Source organism: Nyctereutes procyonoides, unplaced genomic scaffold (assembly GCF_905146905.1).
Source record: "Nyctereutes procyonoides isolate TBG_1078 unplaced genomic scaffold, NYPRO_anot_genome, whole genome shotgun sequence".
Classification (NCBI taxonomy): domain Eukaryota; kingdom Metazoa; phylum Chordata; class Mammalia; order Carnivora; family Canidae; genus Nyctereutes; species Nyctereutes procyonoides.
Window position 1 is genome coordinate 23,783,904 of NW_026575146.1, and position 19,731 is coordinate 23,803,634.

The following is a 19,731-nucleotide window of genomic DNA, read 5'->3' on the forward strand; positions in this document are numbered from 1 at the left end:
TCCCACCCAGAAGATGAAGGTAGAGGAATTCTCCAACATGGGAAGGGGCATCATATACTGGGCAAGTGAAAAGAATGATAAATGCCTATTAGAACATCAGAAAATTAGAGAGAAAATATCCTGCCTCTTTCCATGGAATAACAGATGTAGCAGAGGCCACAGATCCTGGACCTTTCCCTGGGGGCTGTTCCCCACAGAACTCATGCATTGACTTGCCCGTGTTCCTCACCATGCAGCCAACGGGTGCATCCTCTCAGGCCGTAAACAAGTTAAAAACTGAACTAAATTATCCACGATCTTCTTCCAGGAGTAGTTTCTATCAAATTTTATTATCAAAGTGTCTTTCATATCTAGCAAATATCCTGTATACTGCAACTGAATAACATACAGGTTGCTTTCATTAGAGTTGCCCTTAGACGGGTTGAGGCATTCAGATTTAAAAGGGTGGCTGCAACAAAACATGATTGGCTTTAATCAGAATATTTCTCTGAAGAATTTTTTAATAGTTCTTATTTAGGTATCTATTATTTCACGGAGTCATTAAAAAATCACAGAACTTAAATTAACATCATACAATCATTCATATTTAATTTTAAGGAGAATTGACACTAAATGGAATCCTAGCTATTTTATGTATAAGACAGATATGGCAAATAAAAACGATCTTTATATTAGTTAATTTCCATAGAAGTGCACAAGTCACAGAGCGATTTTTATATAACCTAAAGTCTGTGGAATGCTAAACTTCAGGATTTAGAGCTCTTTTCGTGATCCTATTTTCAATATGACTGAAGCCTCTAAAATAAAAGTATTTTAGAATAGTCATTAAAGACAATGTTTTACTGTAGTAATAGTTTTCCAAATGATTCCTCGTGTCCTAGGTGCTGGTTACTTCTCTGTGTGTAGAGGGAATTCCCCCTTGTCATTTCCACATATATGTATGTGTATATGTATATATATGTATATGTATATAAGTATATGTATATCCCCTTTGGGGATATAAAGCTATTTTGTCTCTCACCATCTAATCAAGATGCTTCTGCTGCAGCAATGGACTAAGGGACCTCAAGAGAGAGGAGGAACAGTTTCCCTTCCAACTTCTTGAGTCTTCCTAAGCTTTCCAAATGTTTCGTGTTTCAATGGGAATTCTGCCGAAGGTTAGGCAGTTGTTATGGGGATGGTCACAACCGAAATCAAACGGCTCTTGGAATCAAGAGTTCAGGAATTCAGGAACTTTTCAGTGTTAATTTGGAGTCACAGACTGCCACATCTATCACTCTACTAGGGTTTTCTTTCAGTAACTACTAAATGAGAGTGTTTATCTCAACTCTGCATTTCCCAAACAGAGCTATTAATCAGACCCATCTCTATATCCACTGTGAGTGAGACAGGCATAGTTCAGGCCTTCAGGGTTGCCAGGAGGGCAGTAAGCCACTTGTTTTTCTTGGCAGGGATCTTTGTCCGCATGTGGTTCCTTCTCTTCTTTCGTCAGACCACAAGATCCAGATTCCTTGGAGCCTAGAGGACCCTCAGAATTTTCTTCACCTTGGCCACATTCGGTAGCAAGTACCATATAGTTTAACCCTTCTTGATTCTTGGTTTCCGTTAGGGCAATTGTCGTAACGTCACCTGAATTCAAACAGATCACACTGCCATCTTCATCTGTGAAAAAAAAAATGTGAAAGTTATACTACTATCTCATTGACTTTCTGTCCCCATGATATATAGGCTGTACAAGAATTATAACAATACCAACCTTATAAAATGGTTCAGCAAACACTGATGAGGACCACCAAGGGAATACAAAGATAAATCAGATATGCTCTTTGTCCTTGAGGCTACTGTCGGCTAGTGGGGGGGGCAGTAACATTACTATAGAAGACAATGTGTGCTACATATAAAAGGAATACATAAATGTGAGGAGAGCACGGAGATGATAACTCTGTCATAAATGAACAGGTCACAGCCTTGGGGATAGGTATTAAGTGGCCTTTATGTCAAAAGTGCTTACCTTTTAGTCCCGCCAGCTAAAATATCCACCTTGAAAGATACAGTCTTTTCTATTGAGTAATTTAATCATTTATTAAGATATTTACTAGATGCTTAATACATACCAGGTTCTGTTCTAAGAATTGATGAGACAACAAAGAACAAAGCAAAGTTGTCCCTCTTTGGGGTTTACATTCTAATAGGGGGAGGCAGACAGTAAAGTAGCAGACAACTAAGTCTATGTCAGGTGGTGACGAATAGCAGGAGAAGGGGACAAAAAAAATAATGGGGTGGTGGAAGGGTGTTGCTACTTTATTTTTTAAAAGGTTTTATTTATTTATTCATGAGAAACACAGAGAGGGGAGAGAGAGAGAAAGAGAGAGACAGGCAGAGGGAGAAGCAGGCTCCACGCAGGGAGCCCGACACGGGACTCTACCCCAGGTCTCCAGGATCAGGCCCTGGGCTGAAGGCAGATGCTAAACCTCTGAGCCACCCAGACTGCCCAAGGGTGTTGCTACTTTAGATGATATGTCAGCAAAGTCCTCTCTAATGAAGTAAACTTGAAGTAGAGACCTGAATCAAGTGAGGGAATTCAGCACATGGCTATCTGAAGAAGAGTGTTCAAGGAAAAGAGAACAACAAGAACAAGGAGCCCAAGGCAGGAGTGTAGAGTGTGAATCGGTGTGGCTGGTCCCCCTCAGCTACCTCCCTGGGACAAGTTGCATTAATACTATTAAGCAAATAAACTAGTGTGCTTGTGAGCTCACCAGGCTGATAGGGAATGGATAGCTTGGCAAGTTTTGATGCCAGAGTTGAGGGAGAAGGAAAATGATATGAAATATAATAATAGTGATGATTATTGTTGTTGTTAACATGGAGCACGTACTACATGCCAGGCACTTCACCGTTCTAAACTATATACGTATCTTAACTCATTCTCCTTCTATTAAGTAGATGCTAATATTATCCCCAATAACAGTTGAGGAAACTGAGGCACAGAGGGGTTAAATAACCTGCCCAAGGTCACACAGCTGCAATTGGAACCCAGACTGTGTCCCTATATTATATTCACCCTCCCCAATGAGAGGGCAGGGCCGCTGCGCTCTATGAGGAGGAGCCAAGTTGGTGGGCAGTGTGCCCTACAGGAGTCCTTGAAAGGCACAGACTCTGGATGCTCCTGTGTGTGGGGTCAGAAAGGAGGCAGCAGAAAAATGGGCAGCCAGAGGGTACTCAGCCTTCTTCACAATTACGCTCAGAATCTTTTGTCTTTCTCTACTTAAAGACTGACCTTTTTACACAGAGAAAAAGTATAAGCATTCTTGCTGAAACTTAACAGCAGAGCTTCTGAAACATTTCACAAAATGCTGGATACTCAAAAGGGACAAGCACACAATACAAACATACATATGTAAATGTGTATTACGGAGATTGTTTGTGATCAATGCTTTCCAGTTGCTGAGTGTTACTACCTGAATGAAAAATTTATGATTAGAAATATTACTGTTCCTTCAAAATATATCATATTTTACAAATCAGTCAACAGATAATGGTCCTTTCTTTGTCTCCATCATTCTTCCAGCAAGAAGCATCCAAATGTGTGTCACTAAGGAGGGTGAGACCTGCTGAACGGTCAACCTTTTACACTTAACCCTGACATACACCCAGCTTGGGTTTCTTTGGAACGAATATAAATGGAAACATGGGGAAAAGAAGCAACCTCAATGGACTAAGGGAGGTGCATTGTAGCTACTTTTTGCCGATGGAATTGAATGCATCTGCCTGAACTATGAAGCTTATTTGATTGTAGGAGCATGTGAACTACTATCCCTGCTCTGTTTTAGGAGGTCCACGTTTCTTTTGCAGACCTTCACACGCTGTCAAAGGACAAAATGGCTAAGCTACGGGCTCAAACTCCTGGCCATCATTTCGTGTTCCTCTTCAGCATTCAAAGAGCATGGTAGCCCATTTCAAACCACATGGATAGTTACATAGTGGTATAAAATATCCACCCTGTAGAAATCAGATGCCAAGCTTGGTTAATGCCTAAGTGCTGAGTATCTTTGGAAGCATCCTACTGTTATTATTATGGTCAACAGATAGGTACTGAGAGCCACTGGGAAACTCACAAAAAAAGTTTTCTATATGATAATATTAACCAAAAATATCAAAAAGTGATAGGAAGAAATAAGATACCAAAAATATCAAAAAGTGATAGGAAGAAATAAGATAGCTTTAAATAGTCCATTGGTCCAGATTATTGAGGAAATTAAGATGTTCCTGAAAGACTTAAAGAAATTAGGCTAAAGGAAAAGCTGAAAAAATTTCAAAACTTAAATTTACAAGGAAGGTCTAGCTTCTCATGTTATCAGCAGCTTCATTTTCATACCTTGAATCCATTAAATAGCATATTTGGAAACTTATTACCCATATGTGGTTTAATTTTTTTTTGTCTCTTGTTATTTGGAAAAAAAACCTTTTATATAAAGCACACAAATTCTTTTTACAAATTCTGGCACCATGCGTCAAAGAAAAATCATTAGCTAACTACTTCATTGGTTTAGAGTACTCAGAGCAATATTTAGTAACTTGACCCTGGCAAGCTTTCAGCAATTAATACATCTTCTTATTGCATAAAGAACTTATGAGAGATGGTGGGGAGGAGGGTGTTTTGTTTGTTTATTTTTGTTTAAAACTGAATAGGAAGCCTGCAGGTCAGATCTCACAGCAGAGATCCTGAACAAAGATAGCATGTGCTCGGCAACCCTTTCTTTAAGAGGGAAATATTAAAATAAAGACTTCCAAGCAAGACAGGGTATTTACAGACGAGACATATGCCGGCTGACTGGCTATGTTTAGAACAGCAGAGGAGCATTTAGATTTGTTTCCTGTAGAACTCTCTGGGACTGATGAGGTGATGTTTACAAAAATGTTTGGATGAAGTCACTGGGATATTTTTACTAGATGCCCAGATATGTTACTAATCTCTCTCTCTATCCCCTCTCTACCCCATTAGGTCAGTAGGACCATAGGATAGGCATGGTATTATTGCTCTCTGTAATCCTAATGCCCACCACCCCCTGGCTTTTTTTTTCTTTCAAAAAAGCCCTTTCAATGGCTTTCTTACCTTCTTATGTATCTCCAGTAATAACAGTCAAAACAGACATCTTACTGCTTTGCTAAATATGCCTACCAGTCTGCAGAGCGGTAAACTATTATTAAACACATTCTCTCTTATTAAAAAGGTAATTAAGTTTAGGCTTCCCTTGAAGGGACTGTTTTATGATTTCTGTCCTTTGCAAATATGCAAACGCTGCCTGTGAGTTTATTTCTTCTCTCTGCCCCCTTTGTTCAGTCACATCTCAATAATCAAAATTTTTAATGATTCTCATATCTCTTTCCATTCCTTACCGTCAGGATTTACATCCGTTGTAAATAACAGAATGAGAATTTCTCTTTTACTAAAATTAAATTTCTGTCATGGCACAGAAATGCTTGTTCCATCCAAATTATCAAAGTTTGATTATATTCCCTGTTAAACTCTTGCTGCATCATTATTCTGCATGTTTGTCTGCTTCATTATTTTTTAAGTATTACTTAGAATTTTAATTCAGTCTGCCAACAACTTGGCACCTAAATGACCAGGAAAAATTGGGATATCTTTTCTGGTAAGCCAGAAGTAATAAGTTCTTTTACTATCCCTAACTGCACAGCACACTGTTGGTAACAAATTGGGGAAAGCGTGTGGGTATTTTCCTTATGACAGCCGTGTTTCTGTGAAGGCTGAAAGTAGAAGCCATACTCCAGCTATACTAGGACAGAAGCCATACCCCAGCCCTACTTCAGCAGTGTGACCCCTGGCAAGTTGCTAAACCTCAGTCTTCTCAGCTGTAAAATGGTGATATAATATCTAATACCCATGTCATACGGCTATTGTATTTAATGAGTTAACCCACATAGCTCAGTGAATGACACATCGAAAAGGGCTACAATAAGATTAGCTAATACTGCAGTTAAAAGCCATTCACAAAAAGAGTTTTTTTTTTAAAAAAAAGAGTTTTGTCATATATATTTAATGTGAGCATTGTTTGTTAGTTATCTCAGTCTCACAGATGAACCAGGTAATGCAACATAGTACAAAGATTTTCTTAAGGATTCATAGAGTCTTCTGGTAGAGACTAAGGGAAAGCTCAGCTCTCAGGCCCTCTTAAGCCCCTTACAGCAGCCTCTTTGATTTTTATAAAATGTCTGCACACATTAGAAGAAAAGGACTCTATGAGCAAAGAGATTTTAAGTACAATACATGTCAACTGTAAAATTCTTGCATCCCTCTGGAACTCTTTACCTCTGCAGCATTTAACCACTCTCTCCTGCAAGAGCCTTTCTCCCTTGGGTTTGGCAATACTCTCTTATGACCCTCTTGTCCCCTTTTGGCTTCTCCTCTCCATGCCACCATCCTTTTTTTTTTTTTTTTTTTTTTTTGCCAGCCTCCAGTATCTCGGCTGATCTCTGGGTCCCAACCACCATTCACTCCTCTTCTTATTCTCTACACTCTAATTGAATGACCTCATCTACATCCTGGACTTCAACTACCTATATTTATTTATTTATTTTATTAAAGATTTATTTATTTATGATAGACAGAGAGAGAGAGAGAGAGAGAGAGAGAGAGAGAGAGGCAGAGACACAGAAGGAGGGAGAAGCAGGCTCCATGCCGGGATCCCGAAGCGGGACTCGATCCCAGGACTCCAGGATCACGCCTAGGGCCAAAGGCAGGCGCTAAACCACTGAGCCACCCAGGGATCCCCCCCAACTACCTATATTTATAGGACAGACCTTTCGCCTGAATAGGAGGCTTCTCCACTTATCCCATAGCCAGCTCAAACCAAACCTGTGCAAAGCTATTCTTCCTCCTATGCCCCACATTTCTGGGAAGGGAATCACTCTTCACCAAGTTTCACAAATCACTGGGATTCACCATTGTTTATTCTCTCCATCACTCAGAAGTCAAGTCTTACAATGCCTACCTCCGGGCTTCATTTCCTCCTCTCTACACCTGTTACCCGTCATTAATTCAACTTTCCTTAATTTTCATGTTTTTACCTGATTGTTTATGTATGACTACTCTCCCTCCCATTTCCTCCCTTGCCATCTAGCACCCTCATGTGTAATAAACTGCACGTAGTCCCATGTACACCTCATTCTCTATTATTCTCAGCCTTTCTACATACTGTGCCTTCTATCCCAAAATACTGTTTTTCTCACCTCCCTGCAAAACCCAGCGTGGAAGTAACCTCTTCCCAGTAGCTTTTATTGACTCTCCAACACACTATATGGACTTGGCATCCTTCCTCTGATCTCCCACAGAACATGGATTCCCTCTCAGTGGCAAGAGGAAATGCCTCCTGCTCCCTGCAGAAGATGTAGCATAAAATCATCTGTTCCCCAAATTCTTACAAATCGGCTCACTTAAAAAAGAAAGATTCTCTGACCAGAGAATCTATATCCCACTCATCCCTCTAGAGTATATCAACTTATCTCTGAATCCAGCCAGTACATATATAAACACACATAAATGAATATTCCTGTAAATGGTTGTATATGAATAAAAAAATTTCTAAAAGCATATAGCCAAATTGCTAACTATGGCTAGCACTGAAGAGTAAGGATAGAGAGGAAGTAGGAGACTTTTGCTTTTTATTCTGTTTAGATAATTTTATATGTGTTTTAGCAATAAATGTAAATTAGTTTCATGACAAAGATCTTTAAAATGTAGATACAGGGACACCTCAGTGGCTCAGTGGTTGAGTGTGTGCCCTTGTCTCCTGGGATTGATTCCTGCATCAGGCTCCCCGCACAGAGCCAGCTTCTCCCTGCCTGTATCTCTGCCTCTCTCTGTGTGTCTCTCATAAATAAATAAATAAAATCTTTTAAAAAATAAAAATAAAATGTAGATGCAGTTATAAAATAACATAGTGAGAGAAATTACTGAGATGAATTATTGAAAAGTTTAAAGGAACACTGGAAAGGAATCAGGAGTCATTTCTATGATTGATGTGAAATAACACAGAAATTCTTTTTTTAAGCCTTAAAAGGTAATAACTGTGCTTAATTTTATAAGGTCCACAAAAGGACTATTCACAAATTTGAATCAGGGTTTTATCAGTTAAGTGTTCCTTATAGAGATGAGACCAGTGATTTAGTAAGAAAAACATGCTCCCTTGCTGTTCACATGTCTACACACTGGGCTCTATTCAGTTACTGCCATTTATCTGTCTTAGAAACAAAAGATTTCCTTTTACATATTGGTAAACAACCCCAGATTGTGGTTTCTTTCAAGTTTCCATATATGATGTTACCACAAATAAGAACCAGGCCAAGGGCAGCCCTGGTGGCTCCGTGGTTTAGCGCTGCCGTCAGTCCAGGGCGTGATCCCGGAGACCTGGGATCCCTGCATGGAGCCTGCTTGTGTCTCTGCCTCTCTCTCTCTGTGTCTCTCATGAATAAATAAATAAAATGTTTAAAAAAAAAAAAAGAACCAGGCCAAGAGGAGCAGATTCAAATGGCTTCAGCAGAATCGTAGGGACAGAGGCAGAGGCAGCCCTATGACAAGGATAGCCAATAAAAGCAGCGCTCACTATTAAACTCTATATACAAAATTAAAGAAATTGACTCTAATTGCTCAAGGGGAAGAAATATTCTTGCCTCCTTTTCTCCCCCTTAAAACAGCCCAATGGAACACATCAAATTTAGATACTTAACACTATGCCTTGCAACAAGTCAATAACTGTTTAAATAAAATTTTTAAAAAATTTGAAAATGTAATCGAAATTTCATTTAGAAAAATTCATTAAGCAAATGCTTAGAAAATGAGAAGGGGATCCCTGGGTGGTGCAGCGGTTTGGCGCCTGCCTTTGGCCCAGGGCGCGATCCTGGAGACCTGGGATCGAATCCCACGTCAGGCTCCCGGTGCATGGAGCCTGCTTCTCCCTCCGCCTGTGTCTCTGCCTCTCTCTCTCTCTCTCTCTGTATGACTATCATAAATAATAAAAAAAAAAAGAAAAGAAAAGAAAATGAGAAGGACCTGATAGTATCCAGAATGGCTTCCAGTCTGTTTTGCCTTATCCTGTGTGATCTTCACACAGGCACGAATATGCACAGAACCCTCCCAAAAGATGGGGCTGCTGCCCCAGTTGGCGCTCCTCAAGGCTCAGCCACTGGCACTCAGAATTAGCAGAGTCTCGCGATGAGAAGGCAGGTGGAGTCACTGTGGGACCATTACCAGAGCTTATCTGATAAGAGTTAGGATGCACATTCAGGACAAGCACAGCCCTTTCCAGTCTGTCACTTAACTGTTCACAGTAAAGAAGCCAAACGATCAGTGTTATTTCCATGCACATCGTGGAGTCTAAGTTACCCCAGAGACATATTCAGAAATGCAGTGTTCAAGACAAACAGATGTTCATCCAGTGTTTTGTTTTTTTTTCCAGTACTTTTTATACTTCCCTGCTATTCTTCAAGAGCATCACTGCAGACCAAGGTGTCACTCCAGACGCCACGACAGCCATCAGCTTCATATAATCAGTCCTTGTCAAGACTGAGAGACCTGATTTCTAGGAGATTCTGACTCATGGTCCATCTCGCCAGCTTTATTTCTAGGCAAAAATGCCCACATTCACAAGGGGCCTATGAACTTTGAATAGCTGCAAGGAGTTCTAGAGCAGCTGGAGTGGATCATTTCAAAATTCATCTTTCACAGCCAAGTAGGCAAAATCTGATTCTGGAAAGGAATTAAGTGACTACTGGGTTTTAATTCCATTTTGTACTTGTCATTGAACTAAATGACTGCCCATCACAGTCGAATGGTTCCAGAAGATTATTGCCTTATTCACTAAATTATTGAAGTTGTGGACTCAGACTAGACTGTAACAAGGCATGAACCACTCCAGTGATCATCATAAAATTACTCAGCAGTTAGAAGCAATGATTAGATATATACATAGCAACATGGATAGTTCTTAAAAACAGTGCTCAATGGAAAAGAAAGAGGCTCTACAAACACAGTAGCATCTGTGTGTACAGAACAATATACATTTTGCAGCAAAACCTACAAATAAAAAGATACACATTACAGGTATTAGAACGGTTGCCTGGCAAGACGAGAGAGGATGTAGAACAGAAGAATATGGAGATAAAGGGACTAAGCAAACAAACAAGGAAGAAGCCCTGCATAGACCAATGATCATGATGTGCCACCAACTAACAGTCTATAATTAACTCAGCTCTGCACTTGAGTTTGAAACTTGTATGAGGGGGGGAGTACAGACCTCATGAAAACATAGTCCAACATGTTAATCTCCTCCTTACTATCTTAGATGATAAATCCAGGGGCCATATCACTATGGGTTTTTTTTTTTCAATTTAGTGCACAAATCAAAATAATTTCCAAAGAGGAGTATAATGAGCACGTAATTATTATGAGGATGGTGCCAGTATATTATTCTTCTTACTCACCGTAAAACGTCATTTTAACCTGTTCAATTCACACTGGTGAGAAAACCAGAAAATTCTGAAAAAGACTCAAAATCAAACTTACCTTCAAAGCCTTCATTGACGACTCCACTGTGGTCTGCTTCTTCTCTGCATTGAGAAATACTATTCAAGGAAACATTTCTGAATAACTGAAGCTGATCTTGAATTTTGTGGAAAGTAGGTCTTTGGTCAGGTTCTTGAGCCCAGCACTGGGTCAATAGATTCCACCTGGATATACACATAAAGACATGAAAGTAAATAGTGTTTGGAGATCATTAGGCAATTAGTACTGATAGCCCATGTAAGGTCATTTTAGAAGGCAACACATTTGAGTTATTACCAGTTTTCCATAATCAATTTAAATAAACCAGAACAAAATCTTTGGTTTCTAACTTAATAGTGCCTTGCAGTTTACTACCTTTGTTAGATAACATCTTCTTTTGAAAAACTATTTCTTGGGGCAGCCTGGATGGCTCAGCGGTTTAGCACCGCCTTCAGCCCAGGGCATGATCGTGGGGACCCGGGATCAAGTCCCACATCGGGCTCCCTGCTTGGGGCCTGCTTCTCCCTCTGCCTGTGTCTCTGCCTCTCTGTCTCTGTGTCTCTCATAAATAAGTAAATAAAATTTAAAAAAAAAAGAAGAAAAGCTACTTCTTGGGGCACCTGGGTGGCTCGGTGCCTGAGCCTTTGGCCAAGTCGTGATCCGGGGATCCCATATCAGGTTCCCTTGCAGAAAGCCTGCTTCTCCCTCTGCCCATGTCTCTGCCTTTCTCTCTGTGTCTCTCATGAATAGATAAAGTCTTTTAAAAAGCTGTTTCTTTTGACAAGCTATTATTTTTAACAGTTATTAATCCAAATAGATGGTTGGAAAATGATGACTCAACACATAAGGGAACTGACAGCTATAAAAATTACTGAAGACTAAGAAGACACTGACATCTAAAACAAAATCGAAGATTACTCCAAGATCTGCCATAGATCTTTAGGCAGAACCCAAGGGAGAAACAACCAATTCTAATGCTTTTACTCTTCATTATAATGTCAGGTTAAGTAAGAAACTGAGTTTCCTCAGACATTAATAGCTGGTTTATGAAACATCATTTTTTTTTCCTTAACAGTTGTCTAAAAAATGTCTGAGTAGCACTCTTAACTGTGTTCATTCATTCAGCAAAGATTTGTTGGACACTTATTACGTACCAGCAGTATATCAAGAGCTGAGGAGGAGGTAGTGTGGCTCCTGTCCGCATAGGGATACATTCAATAAATGTAGGAAGGTAACAAAAATTTATCTCATCTCACTACAACTCATATGAACAGGGGAAAAATGTAGCTCTTCTACATTGTCAACTACTAATTAGGTCTTTCTTAGAGCCCCCACTTAGGAGGGAAAAAAATTAACTTCATTAAGTACAATGCAGTTTAAAACCTGGTATAATTCAATATTTTAAACAATCTTTTTAGGTAATGCTCAGCCTTTTCCGCATAATAACTCAATCTCTAGTTTTAGACTATTCCTACTCCCTCTGTCCTCTTCTGCAAGATCGTGGTATGATGTATGATGGGTGGAAGTCTTATGTGACTTATAATGACACAGGGAAGAACCCTTGGGTCCCACTGTGCCCTCTGGATCTTTGCTTGTATCAGAGAAAAATAATCAGGAATTCAGTAAGGAGAGCCCAGTCTGGTCCAGTCCACAGGCATGCAGCCTATGGTTTCTTTACCCTTTCTTTGCCCCCAGCTCCCACTGAACTGCTCCTCCCTTTCCTCACTCTAGCCATCACCTTCTCTTGGACTGCATCATGTCCTGCATATGCTCACAAGACCCAGGGGATCCTTCCTGTTTCTGTTGATGCTCCTTGGCCGAATCTCTAGCTTTCAACAAAATGTTCACACTACATGGCAAACAAAGAAGGCTCAGGAGAGCAAGCTTGACCTTCTCTGTCTGGACATGCCCTTCCACCTTACTCATGATGCTGGGTCTCCATGTCACTATGGGGGAGAGGTCAATGATCAATTTTCCATCCTCCCAAATTGGGAGAGGTGGGCAGTTGCCCACACTTGGTCTAACTGAAGCCTACAGGAGGTTTCTCAGGACCTAGATATCCAATATCTTCACCCTCCTATCTCTATCAAGGTCTCTTCTTCCTATACTTTCCCAGGGCTTAGAGGGAATGGGGTTTCTACTGCTCCCTCTTTTTAATTAGATTATCCTGATACAGAATTACAGGTTCTAGTCACTCAACCTGGCATTTAGCATACTAATAAGGAGCTCAAGGTAACCTCTCCTTGCTCCAAACCTGGCTTTTGAGTCTACTGACTTACTAAAAAAAGGTCAAGTATCTGCCTTTTTTTTTTTTTTTTTTTTACTTCCTGAAACTAGAGGGCAGACTGGGGACAGGGAGAGAAAAACTGATAAAGAAACGTAAGTTGGGAAGTATTTAAAAATATTAGTATGACTGGGGCACCTGGGTGGTGCATTTGGGTTAAGCATCCGCCTCTTGGTTTTGGTTCAGGTCGTGATCTCAGGATTGTGAGATGGAGGCCAGAGCGGAGCCTGCCTCAAGCCCTTGTGAAGTCCTGTACTGGGCTCGGTGCTCCATGTGGAGTTTGCTTGAGACTCTCTTTCCCTTTCCCTGGACCCTCCCTCCCTGCTTGCTCATGCTCGTTCGCTCTCTCTCTCTAATAAATATTTTAAAAATATTAGTATTACTATATCAACAGGTTAATATATAATTACAAATTACTAGTTCTAAAAAAAAGTACTAAAGAAAACAAATGTGAGATATAATACAGATGGAACATTCTTAGTAAGTTGCCCTCAGAAGTACACTCTGAAGAGATGACATTTAAGCCAAAGGACTTTGCAGGAAAATAAGATGCTAGTCATGAGAATAGAGTAGAGATGAGATGCAGGGAACACCCGAGAGTAGGGAAAAGCATGTGTAAATTACTAAATTTGGAAAGAGCTTCGGCTCATTTTAGAAACTGAAAAAAAGCTGGTGTGGCCAAAGGGCAGTCCTTGACAGGGAGAGTGTAAGAGAAGAGAGCGGAAGAGGAAGGCAAGATCATGCAGGTCTCATAGGCCAGGGTAGGAGTTGGATTTAATGGCACTACAATGGGAAGCTGCTAAAGGTTTTTAAGAAGGTATGATCTTCACATCTTTAGAGAATTACTCCAGCTGATATATGTGGAAATGAATAGATTGTAGAAGTGTAAATTGGAAGTAAAGGATATATTAAAGAAGAAAAGTGAGAGATAATGATTGTTTGAACTAAAGTAATGACAATGGTACTAGGGCAAAAATGTAGTCAATCACTAGTGACAATCACCAAGAAATAATTATAGGTATTGTATTTAAAATAGCTGGTACCTATGTTAGAAATTATAATGGAACCTCCATTCCATTATAGTGTGGCATGCAAAGTCCACTTCCATCTCTTCCGCTTCTTGACAAGCACCTTGGGTCAGAATTAGTACTCAATATCAGAGTATTTTGGAGAAACCTAATATTGGTCTGTTTTCCAGTATTCATCTGATGACTTCAGATACATTACAAGGAATTTACATTCTCGATATGGAGTACCAACCTTGGCTCTACTTAAAAATTAGATTCACAACTGAGAACCTATCTTTTACATATTTCTTTATAAACTCTCATTTAAAAATGGACATGATACAAAGATTTGAATGAAGGATGATTAGACTCTGAAATAAATAAAATATCAGCCTTATATTCAATCATGAAATTTAAACCAATAGTTAAAGTAGAATCTTGATGACTCACCTAAGGGTTGTCCTAGGAGATGCACGGTGAAAGTATACTTCACCATTGGAATCATATCCCTTCTGAAAATACAGTTGCGATTCAAAGATATTGCCAAAAAGTAAATAGAATCTCTCAAGACTTGCCATATGTTTTTTTTTTAATCTTTTTTTTTTAATTTTTATTTGTTTTTTTTTTTTTTTTTATGATAGTTACAGAGAGAGAGAGAGAGGCAGAGATACAGGCAGAGGGAGAAACAGGCTCCATGCACCGGGAGCCCGATGTGGGATTCGATCCCGGGTCTCCAGGATCGCGCCCTGGGCCAAAGGCAGGCGCCAAACCGCTGCGCCACCCAGGGATCCCAGACTTGCCATATGTTAATTATAAAGTTTTTTTACTTACTTACAACCTGCCTCGTTTCTTTTTTTTTTAAGATTCTTTTTATTTGTTTAAGAGAGAGAGAGCACAAGCAGGGGAACAGCAGAAGGAGAGAGAGAAGCAGACTTCCCACTGAGCTGAGAGCCCAATGTGGGGCTCCATTCCAGGACCCTAGGATCATGACCTTAGCCGAAGGCAGACGCTTAACCTATTGAGCCATCCAGTCACCCCTCACCTGCCTCATTTCTATAAAGGACTCAAGATACTTAATGGAGATGATTCAGAAGGAGAGAAAAGGAAAATCAAGAAGGTAGAAGGAAGGAGAGCAGAAGGAAGAAGAAGACGTCCCTGCAGTCGCCACTTACTCTGTTTTTCATCCACTCGTACAACCCTCCGAAAGTTCAGCCTCTTGTATAATCCATGTAACTTATTTCAACAGACATTCCTATTGTCTTTTATCTAAGAGGCTTTCATTTACATCGAACCCAATCATTATTCTTAACTTTCTGATGGCAAAAGTGTAGGACCTGATAGTATAAGTCTTTCTCTCCCACCATCTGGGAACAAATGAGCACAAAATTGCCCTAGATTAAGAAGAGAGGAGCTCTAGAAAGCAATCATCCACTTAAAAATAAAGAGTGCAACTTGCACTCTTAAAACAGCATTGAGCTGGCAATGGAATGAAAAGGTGTTTATGAATCTTAACAACTCCCCCCCAAAAAATGAATCTAACAACTCCTAAAACATGCATTTCTCATATCTTTCAGGTAAATTAATAACAGCAGCTATACCTTTGGCCTCGGGTCTTCCTTTACAAACATGCACTTGTCACGATTCAGCATTGCTCTTGTACTAAGTTATAGTTGCAAATATTCGAGCATATTACTGTAAACAAACTTTTAGGTCATTTGCTCTGTTAAAATTTCCCAAGGCTAGTTTTTTCTAGCTCTATAAAATACTAACATACTTGAAATATTTCACTTGTGTTCAGGTTCAAATTCCTCTATTCACTACGCCAACCCTTTACTCTTCTTTGCCTCAATGTTTTCTAAAATAGCATGAGACTCATTAGCCATGTTCATTATCGGTCTCTGTATTAAAATCCTTGAATTCATAAGGCAATTGAAATTCAACAGATGAAAATTTCAAAGCATGTTTCAGTATTAAGGAGATGAGTTTCTACAGCTATTGAAACAAAGCACATAAAATACAGATTTTTCCAGAACTCCCTTACTCATTATACCCAATCCCGAAGAAATCCAATTGGCAACTAGGTGTACTTATTTTTTAAGTGGTAAAAATAAGGTGAACCTTTATGCCCTGCCATTGTGGCCTCCTACATTTGAGATATTCTCTAGTAATTTCAGTTGCCACTGTGATACATCTGTGAGAGAACCCCAAAGAGCTCTCACTTGAAGTATATTGCCCTTTGATCCCGTTTCTTCTCGAAAGTGGCGTGGATGTCGTGCAAACTGAAAGTTGAAGAGAATACTGAGGACCAGGCTTTCCACCATACATCCCAGGCTATGGAAAGAAGGGCAGGAATGCTCTGAACTCCCGCATTCCATTAATAGTTGAGCACAGCATAGCCATCTACAGGCTCACCTGACCCAGAGTGCATCCAGGTGCTGAGCATTTAGGTAGTGAATAGAAGGAGCAGCCTGGCTCAGTGCAGACTTTCAACTCTCTAAGCTGGGCCTGTGATCTTAGAGAACTGCTTCAAATAAAAATCAGTTCCCTCTGTACTCTAAGGAGAGTAGTTAATCTTTATCATGACAACTTAAGGCCGTGGCCAGATTGAATGGCATGGCCAAGAGCTCCATTTCCTAGCACAGCTTGTTTTCCTGGTTGCCAATGGATCCTTAACCCTTCCCAGGGCTCTGAGATCATGCAACAATCAGGGGTTGGGAGCACTGTTTACTTTTTAATGACTGATGTTCAAATGAACTTCAAAACCACCAATGGAAAATTTTGGCTTTAAGGGCATCATATTTTTTATAACATTAGGGGAATAATATAGCCAACCAATGAATTATTCAACATAAAGCTATATATAACATTAAGTTATGTATTTATATAATCTGTATAAATGTATGTTACACAAATATAGAACATAAATGTTATATAGAATATCTATTTCTGCCTCTAAACAGGAAAGTCTCTCTGGCACTTTTCTAGCATTCTTTCTTCCTCCTCCTTTTAGTTGCATATTTGGGTACATCTCGGTAGAGCAAAGTTCAACATACCTACATTTTCCTGCTCCACAACCTCTGAGTAATTATCCACCTCCATCGTCTCCAAAATAAGCGAACACATCAGTCCAAATGTATAATTCAATGATTGATTCCTAAAGTGCCTATCCCAAAAAACTGTGTCATTGTGATGAGCTACATGGTACCTCCTGGGGGGAAACAGGCCAGATAAAATTCTAACAGGATAATAAAAATTTGGTACCATTGAAATTCTGGGGAAAATTTCTGAGTGTTTGATAGACATGTAAGAGATGCAAAGCGGTGATTGGTTTGCTAGCCAATAAAAATGTATTTTCTGCTTAGGTGTGCTAGAGTTTTCCCTCAAATCCTAAACCAAAGGTTTTCAAATTTTGTATAATGTCTGACTTCTTATTTACAGAATTCTGCCCATCTCCCCCCAAAGGATCATGAATCATTTTTAAGGACAGTCACCAAACTTAATCAGGTATGGGTACATCTGATCCCCCTGTAAATGTCCCAGAGTCTGTACAAAGCTAAATTAGAAACAAGCGGTGATTCTAATCTTCTTCTTCTGGCTGGAAGATTTAAATAATACAAAAACATTCACCAGTAGAACATCCAACCAAAGTGCCCAGTTCTTAATCATCTTTTGGCTCCAGTCTGAATAATCCTCTAAAATAACACAGCATAGTCAAGGCAGTACAACCATGGTGTGTATCCGCATACTGCTAATTCCTTTTGCACTTGTCTGTACCACACAGTTTAGCACTTATTACATGTTGGCTTGTTATGCAACTGTTCCATGTGTGTTTCTTTTCTTTCAAAATACATTCTGAGATGCTGAAGAGCTGGGGCCATGGTTTAAACACCTATGTATTCCGCACAATATGTGGCATGGTATTGTGCACAGTACAGAGGAGTTTATACTTGTTCAGCGTCTGTTCCTTTTGAAACTTCTTGGGTAAAACATCCCTTAGAAAAAGTTGCAAAACTTGTTATTTCTGCTGAGGTTTTTCATAAGAAGGTAGATTATTATGCAGCAAAATTACTGGGTTTATATTTCTTTTGTAATTAGATCAAAATCACCTACTCTCCTGAGAATCTCGAGTTTACTAGACTTCAATAGTAGCCAGCATCAGTTTAAAGTCATGAATAGTCACTCTATGTTAAGTTCATAAATAGATCGCAACCTGAGTAATTTTTTAATAGTACTATGTCCCAATATCAGCTGCATCAAGAAAGGCAGTCCAGTATATTCTTGTTTAATAGAATCTCTTAATATGCAAATTAAGATATTAGCCAAATTAAATCTTCCAAAATAAAATGAGGGTGTGTGTGTAAACACACACACACATAAATAAAATAAGCTTTTATTTATTTATTAGAATTCATCTATCAAGAGTATGAAAATATTCTACTCTTCTCAATCATGTTTCTGAAATGAAATATCATGTGTATGTAAAAAGAGACAATCATGTATTTAGAAAATTAAATGTTACAGGGATGCCTGGGTAGCTCAGTGGTTGAGCTTAGGTCCTGGGGTCCTGGGATTGAGTCTCACATGGGGCTCTCTCTCTGCCTATGTCTCTGCCTCTCTCTTTCTCTGTCTCTCATGAATAAATAAATAAAATCTTTTTTTAAAAAAAGAAAACTAAATGTTACAATCAAGTTACATTTTATACACAACACAAATCCATAAATTTCAGTTTTCATTTTAAAATACCATGCCAGTGAAGCATAACATTGCATGAAGACATGTTTTTGGATTTTAGGTGCTTCTATTAGCAAAATTAACTTACAAATCATCAGGACAATTTTTCGGTGGCTCCAGTCTCCCTCCTGTTTGCACATAGTTTAAAACATCAAGGTTGGAATGAGTCGGATAAGGCTGATGGCCAAGAGTTAAAATCTCCCAAATCAGAATTCCGAAAGACCTAAGGATGTTAAGAGTTCACTTTGATTATGCTTATTACAAACATCATGTTTAGAGTAGTTTGTCCAACATAAATATTCCTGGGGCTATTGGGGTCTACTTTGTGATTGGCATTATTGGGCCCATAAAAGGCAAATGGGAGACTTAAAAGCAAATTGACCTCAAGAAGAAGTAGAAAAAGCAACTGCCTACTAGCAACACTTCAAAGGTGATAGGAAGGCTTAGTGGGAGCATGCACACACACACACACACAGACACACACACACACACACTTTATTCCTCTTCCCCAGCTGCAACTGCACCACAGATCTCCTTAAGGCTTTCATAGCATCAACATGCAGACTAATGTAGGGGTAAGAAGGCACTGCACCTTCCCCTCCCCACCCCCTCGACTTTGAGTGCCAGTAAACGAGGAGAGGAAAGGCATGAATGTGAACTGGTAACACTGAGGCCCAATTTTATCTTGTCACCGGTTTTGTTGGGGGCCAGTGCAGCTTAAAAGTTATTGAACAAATCTTCACAGTTTTTAGAAGCTCTGATCAAAATTTGGTGTCAACAAGCAAACAGAGTGGTCCTATTCTAACAATAAAGAGATAAATAAAATATTAAAAAAATAAAGATATATCGAAACATCCCTGGTGTCATAATGTTTTTGATATCCGTGATTTAAACTCCACCTATAAAATAATGACCACCCATCCCAAAAGAGTAGGCATTGGGACACTTTCTTGGACATGGATTCATATGTGCCAATTCCTACTAGTCACGGCCGCTACACTTTGGGGAAGTGATAGAACACTTGAAGTAAATGTATCTATTTCACATATACTCATAAGATAATGGATCAAAACTGATTAGGGTAAGGGGCAAAAATACCAAGAGCCGGGAATGGTCCCACAAGTTTAGATGACCTTTAATGTTCCCTT

The 19,731-nt window shown here is 39.4% G+C and overlaps 1 protein-coding gene across 2 annotated transcripts in view; it reads right to left on the reverse strand.

The window, feature by feature from the left end:
- Positions 1-330: 330 nt before the first annotated feature.
- Positions 331-19,731, reverse strand: part of ROS1 (ROS proto-oncogene 1, receptor tyrosine kinase) — a 119,765-nt gene continuing 100,364 nt past the window's right edge. For both annotated transcript variants that reach the window (XM_055309559.1, XM_055309560.1), the window contains 3 exons: positions 18,672-18,806; positions 10,583-10,746; positions 331-1,662 (listed from right to left, as the gene is read on the reverse strand). In XM_055309559.1, the coding sequence (XP_055165534.1) occupies positions 1,352-1,662; positions 10,583-10,746; positions 18,672-18,806 (610 nt within the window). In that variant the 3' untranslated portion in view covers positions 331-1,351. The remainder of the gene's footprint in view (positions 1,663-10,582; positions 10,747-18,671; positions 18,807-19,731) is intronic.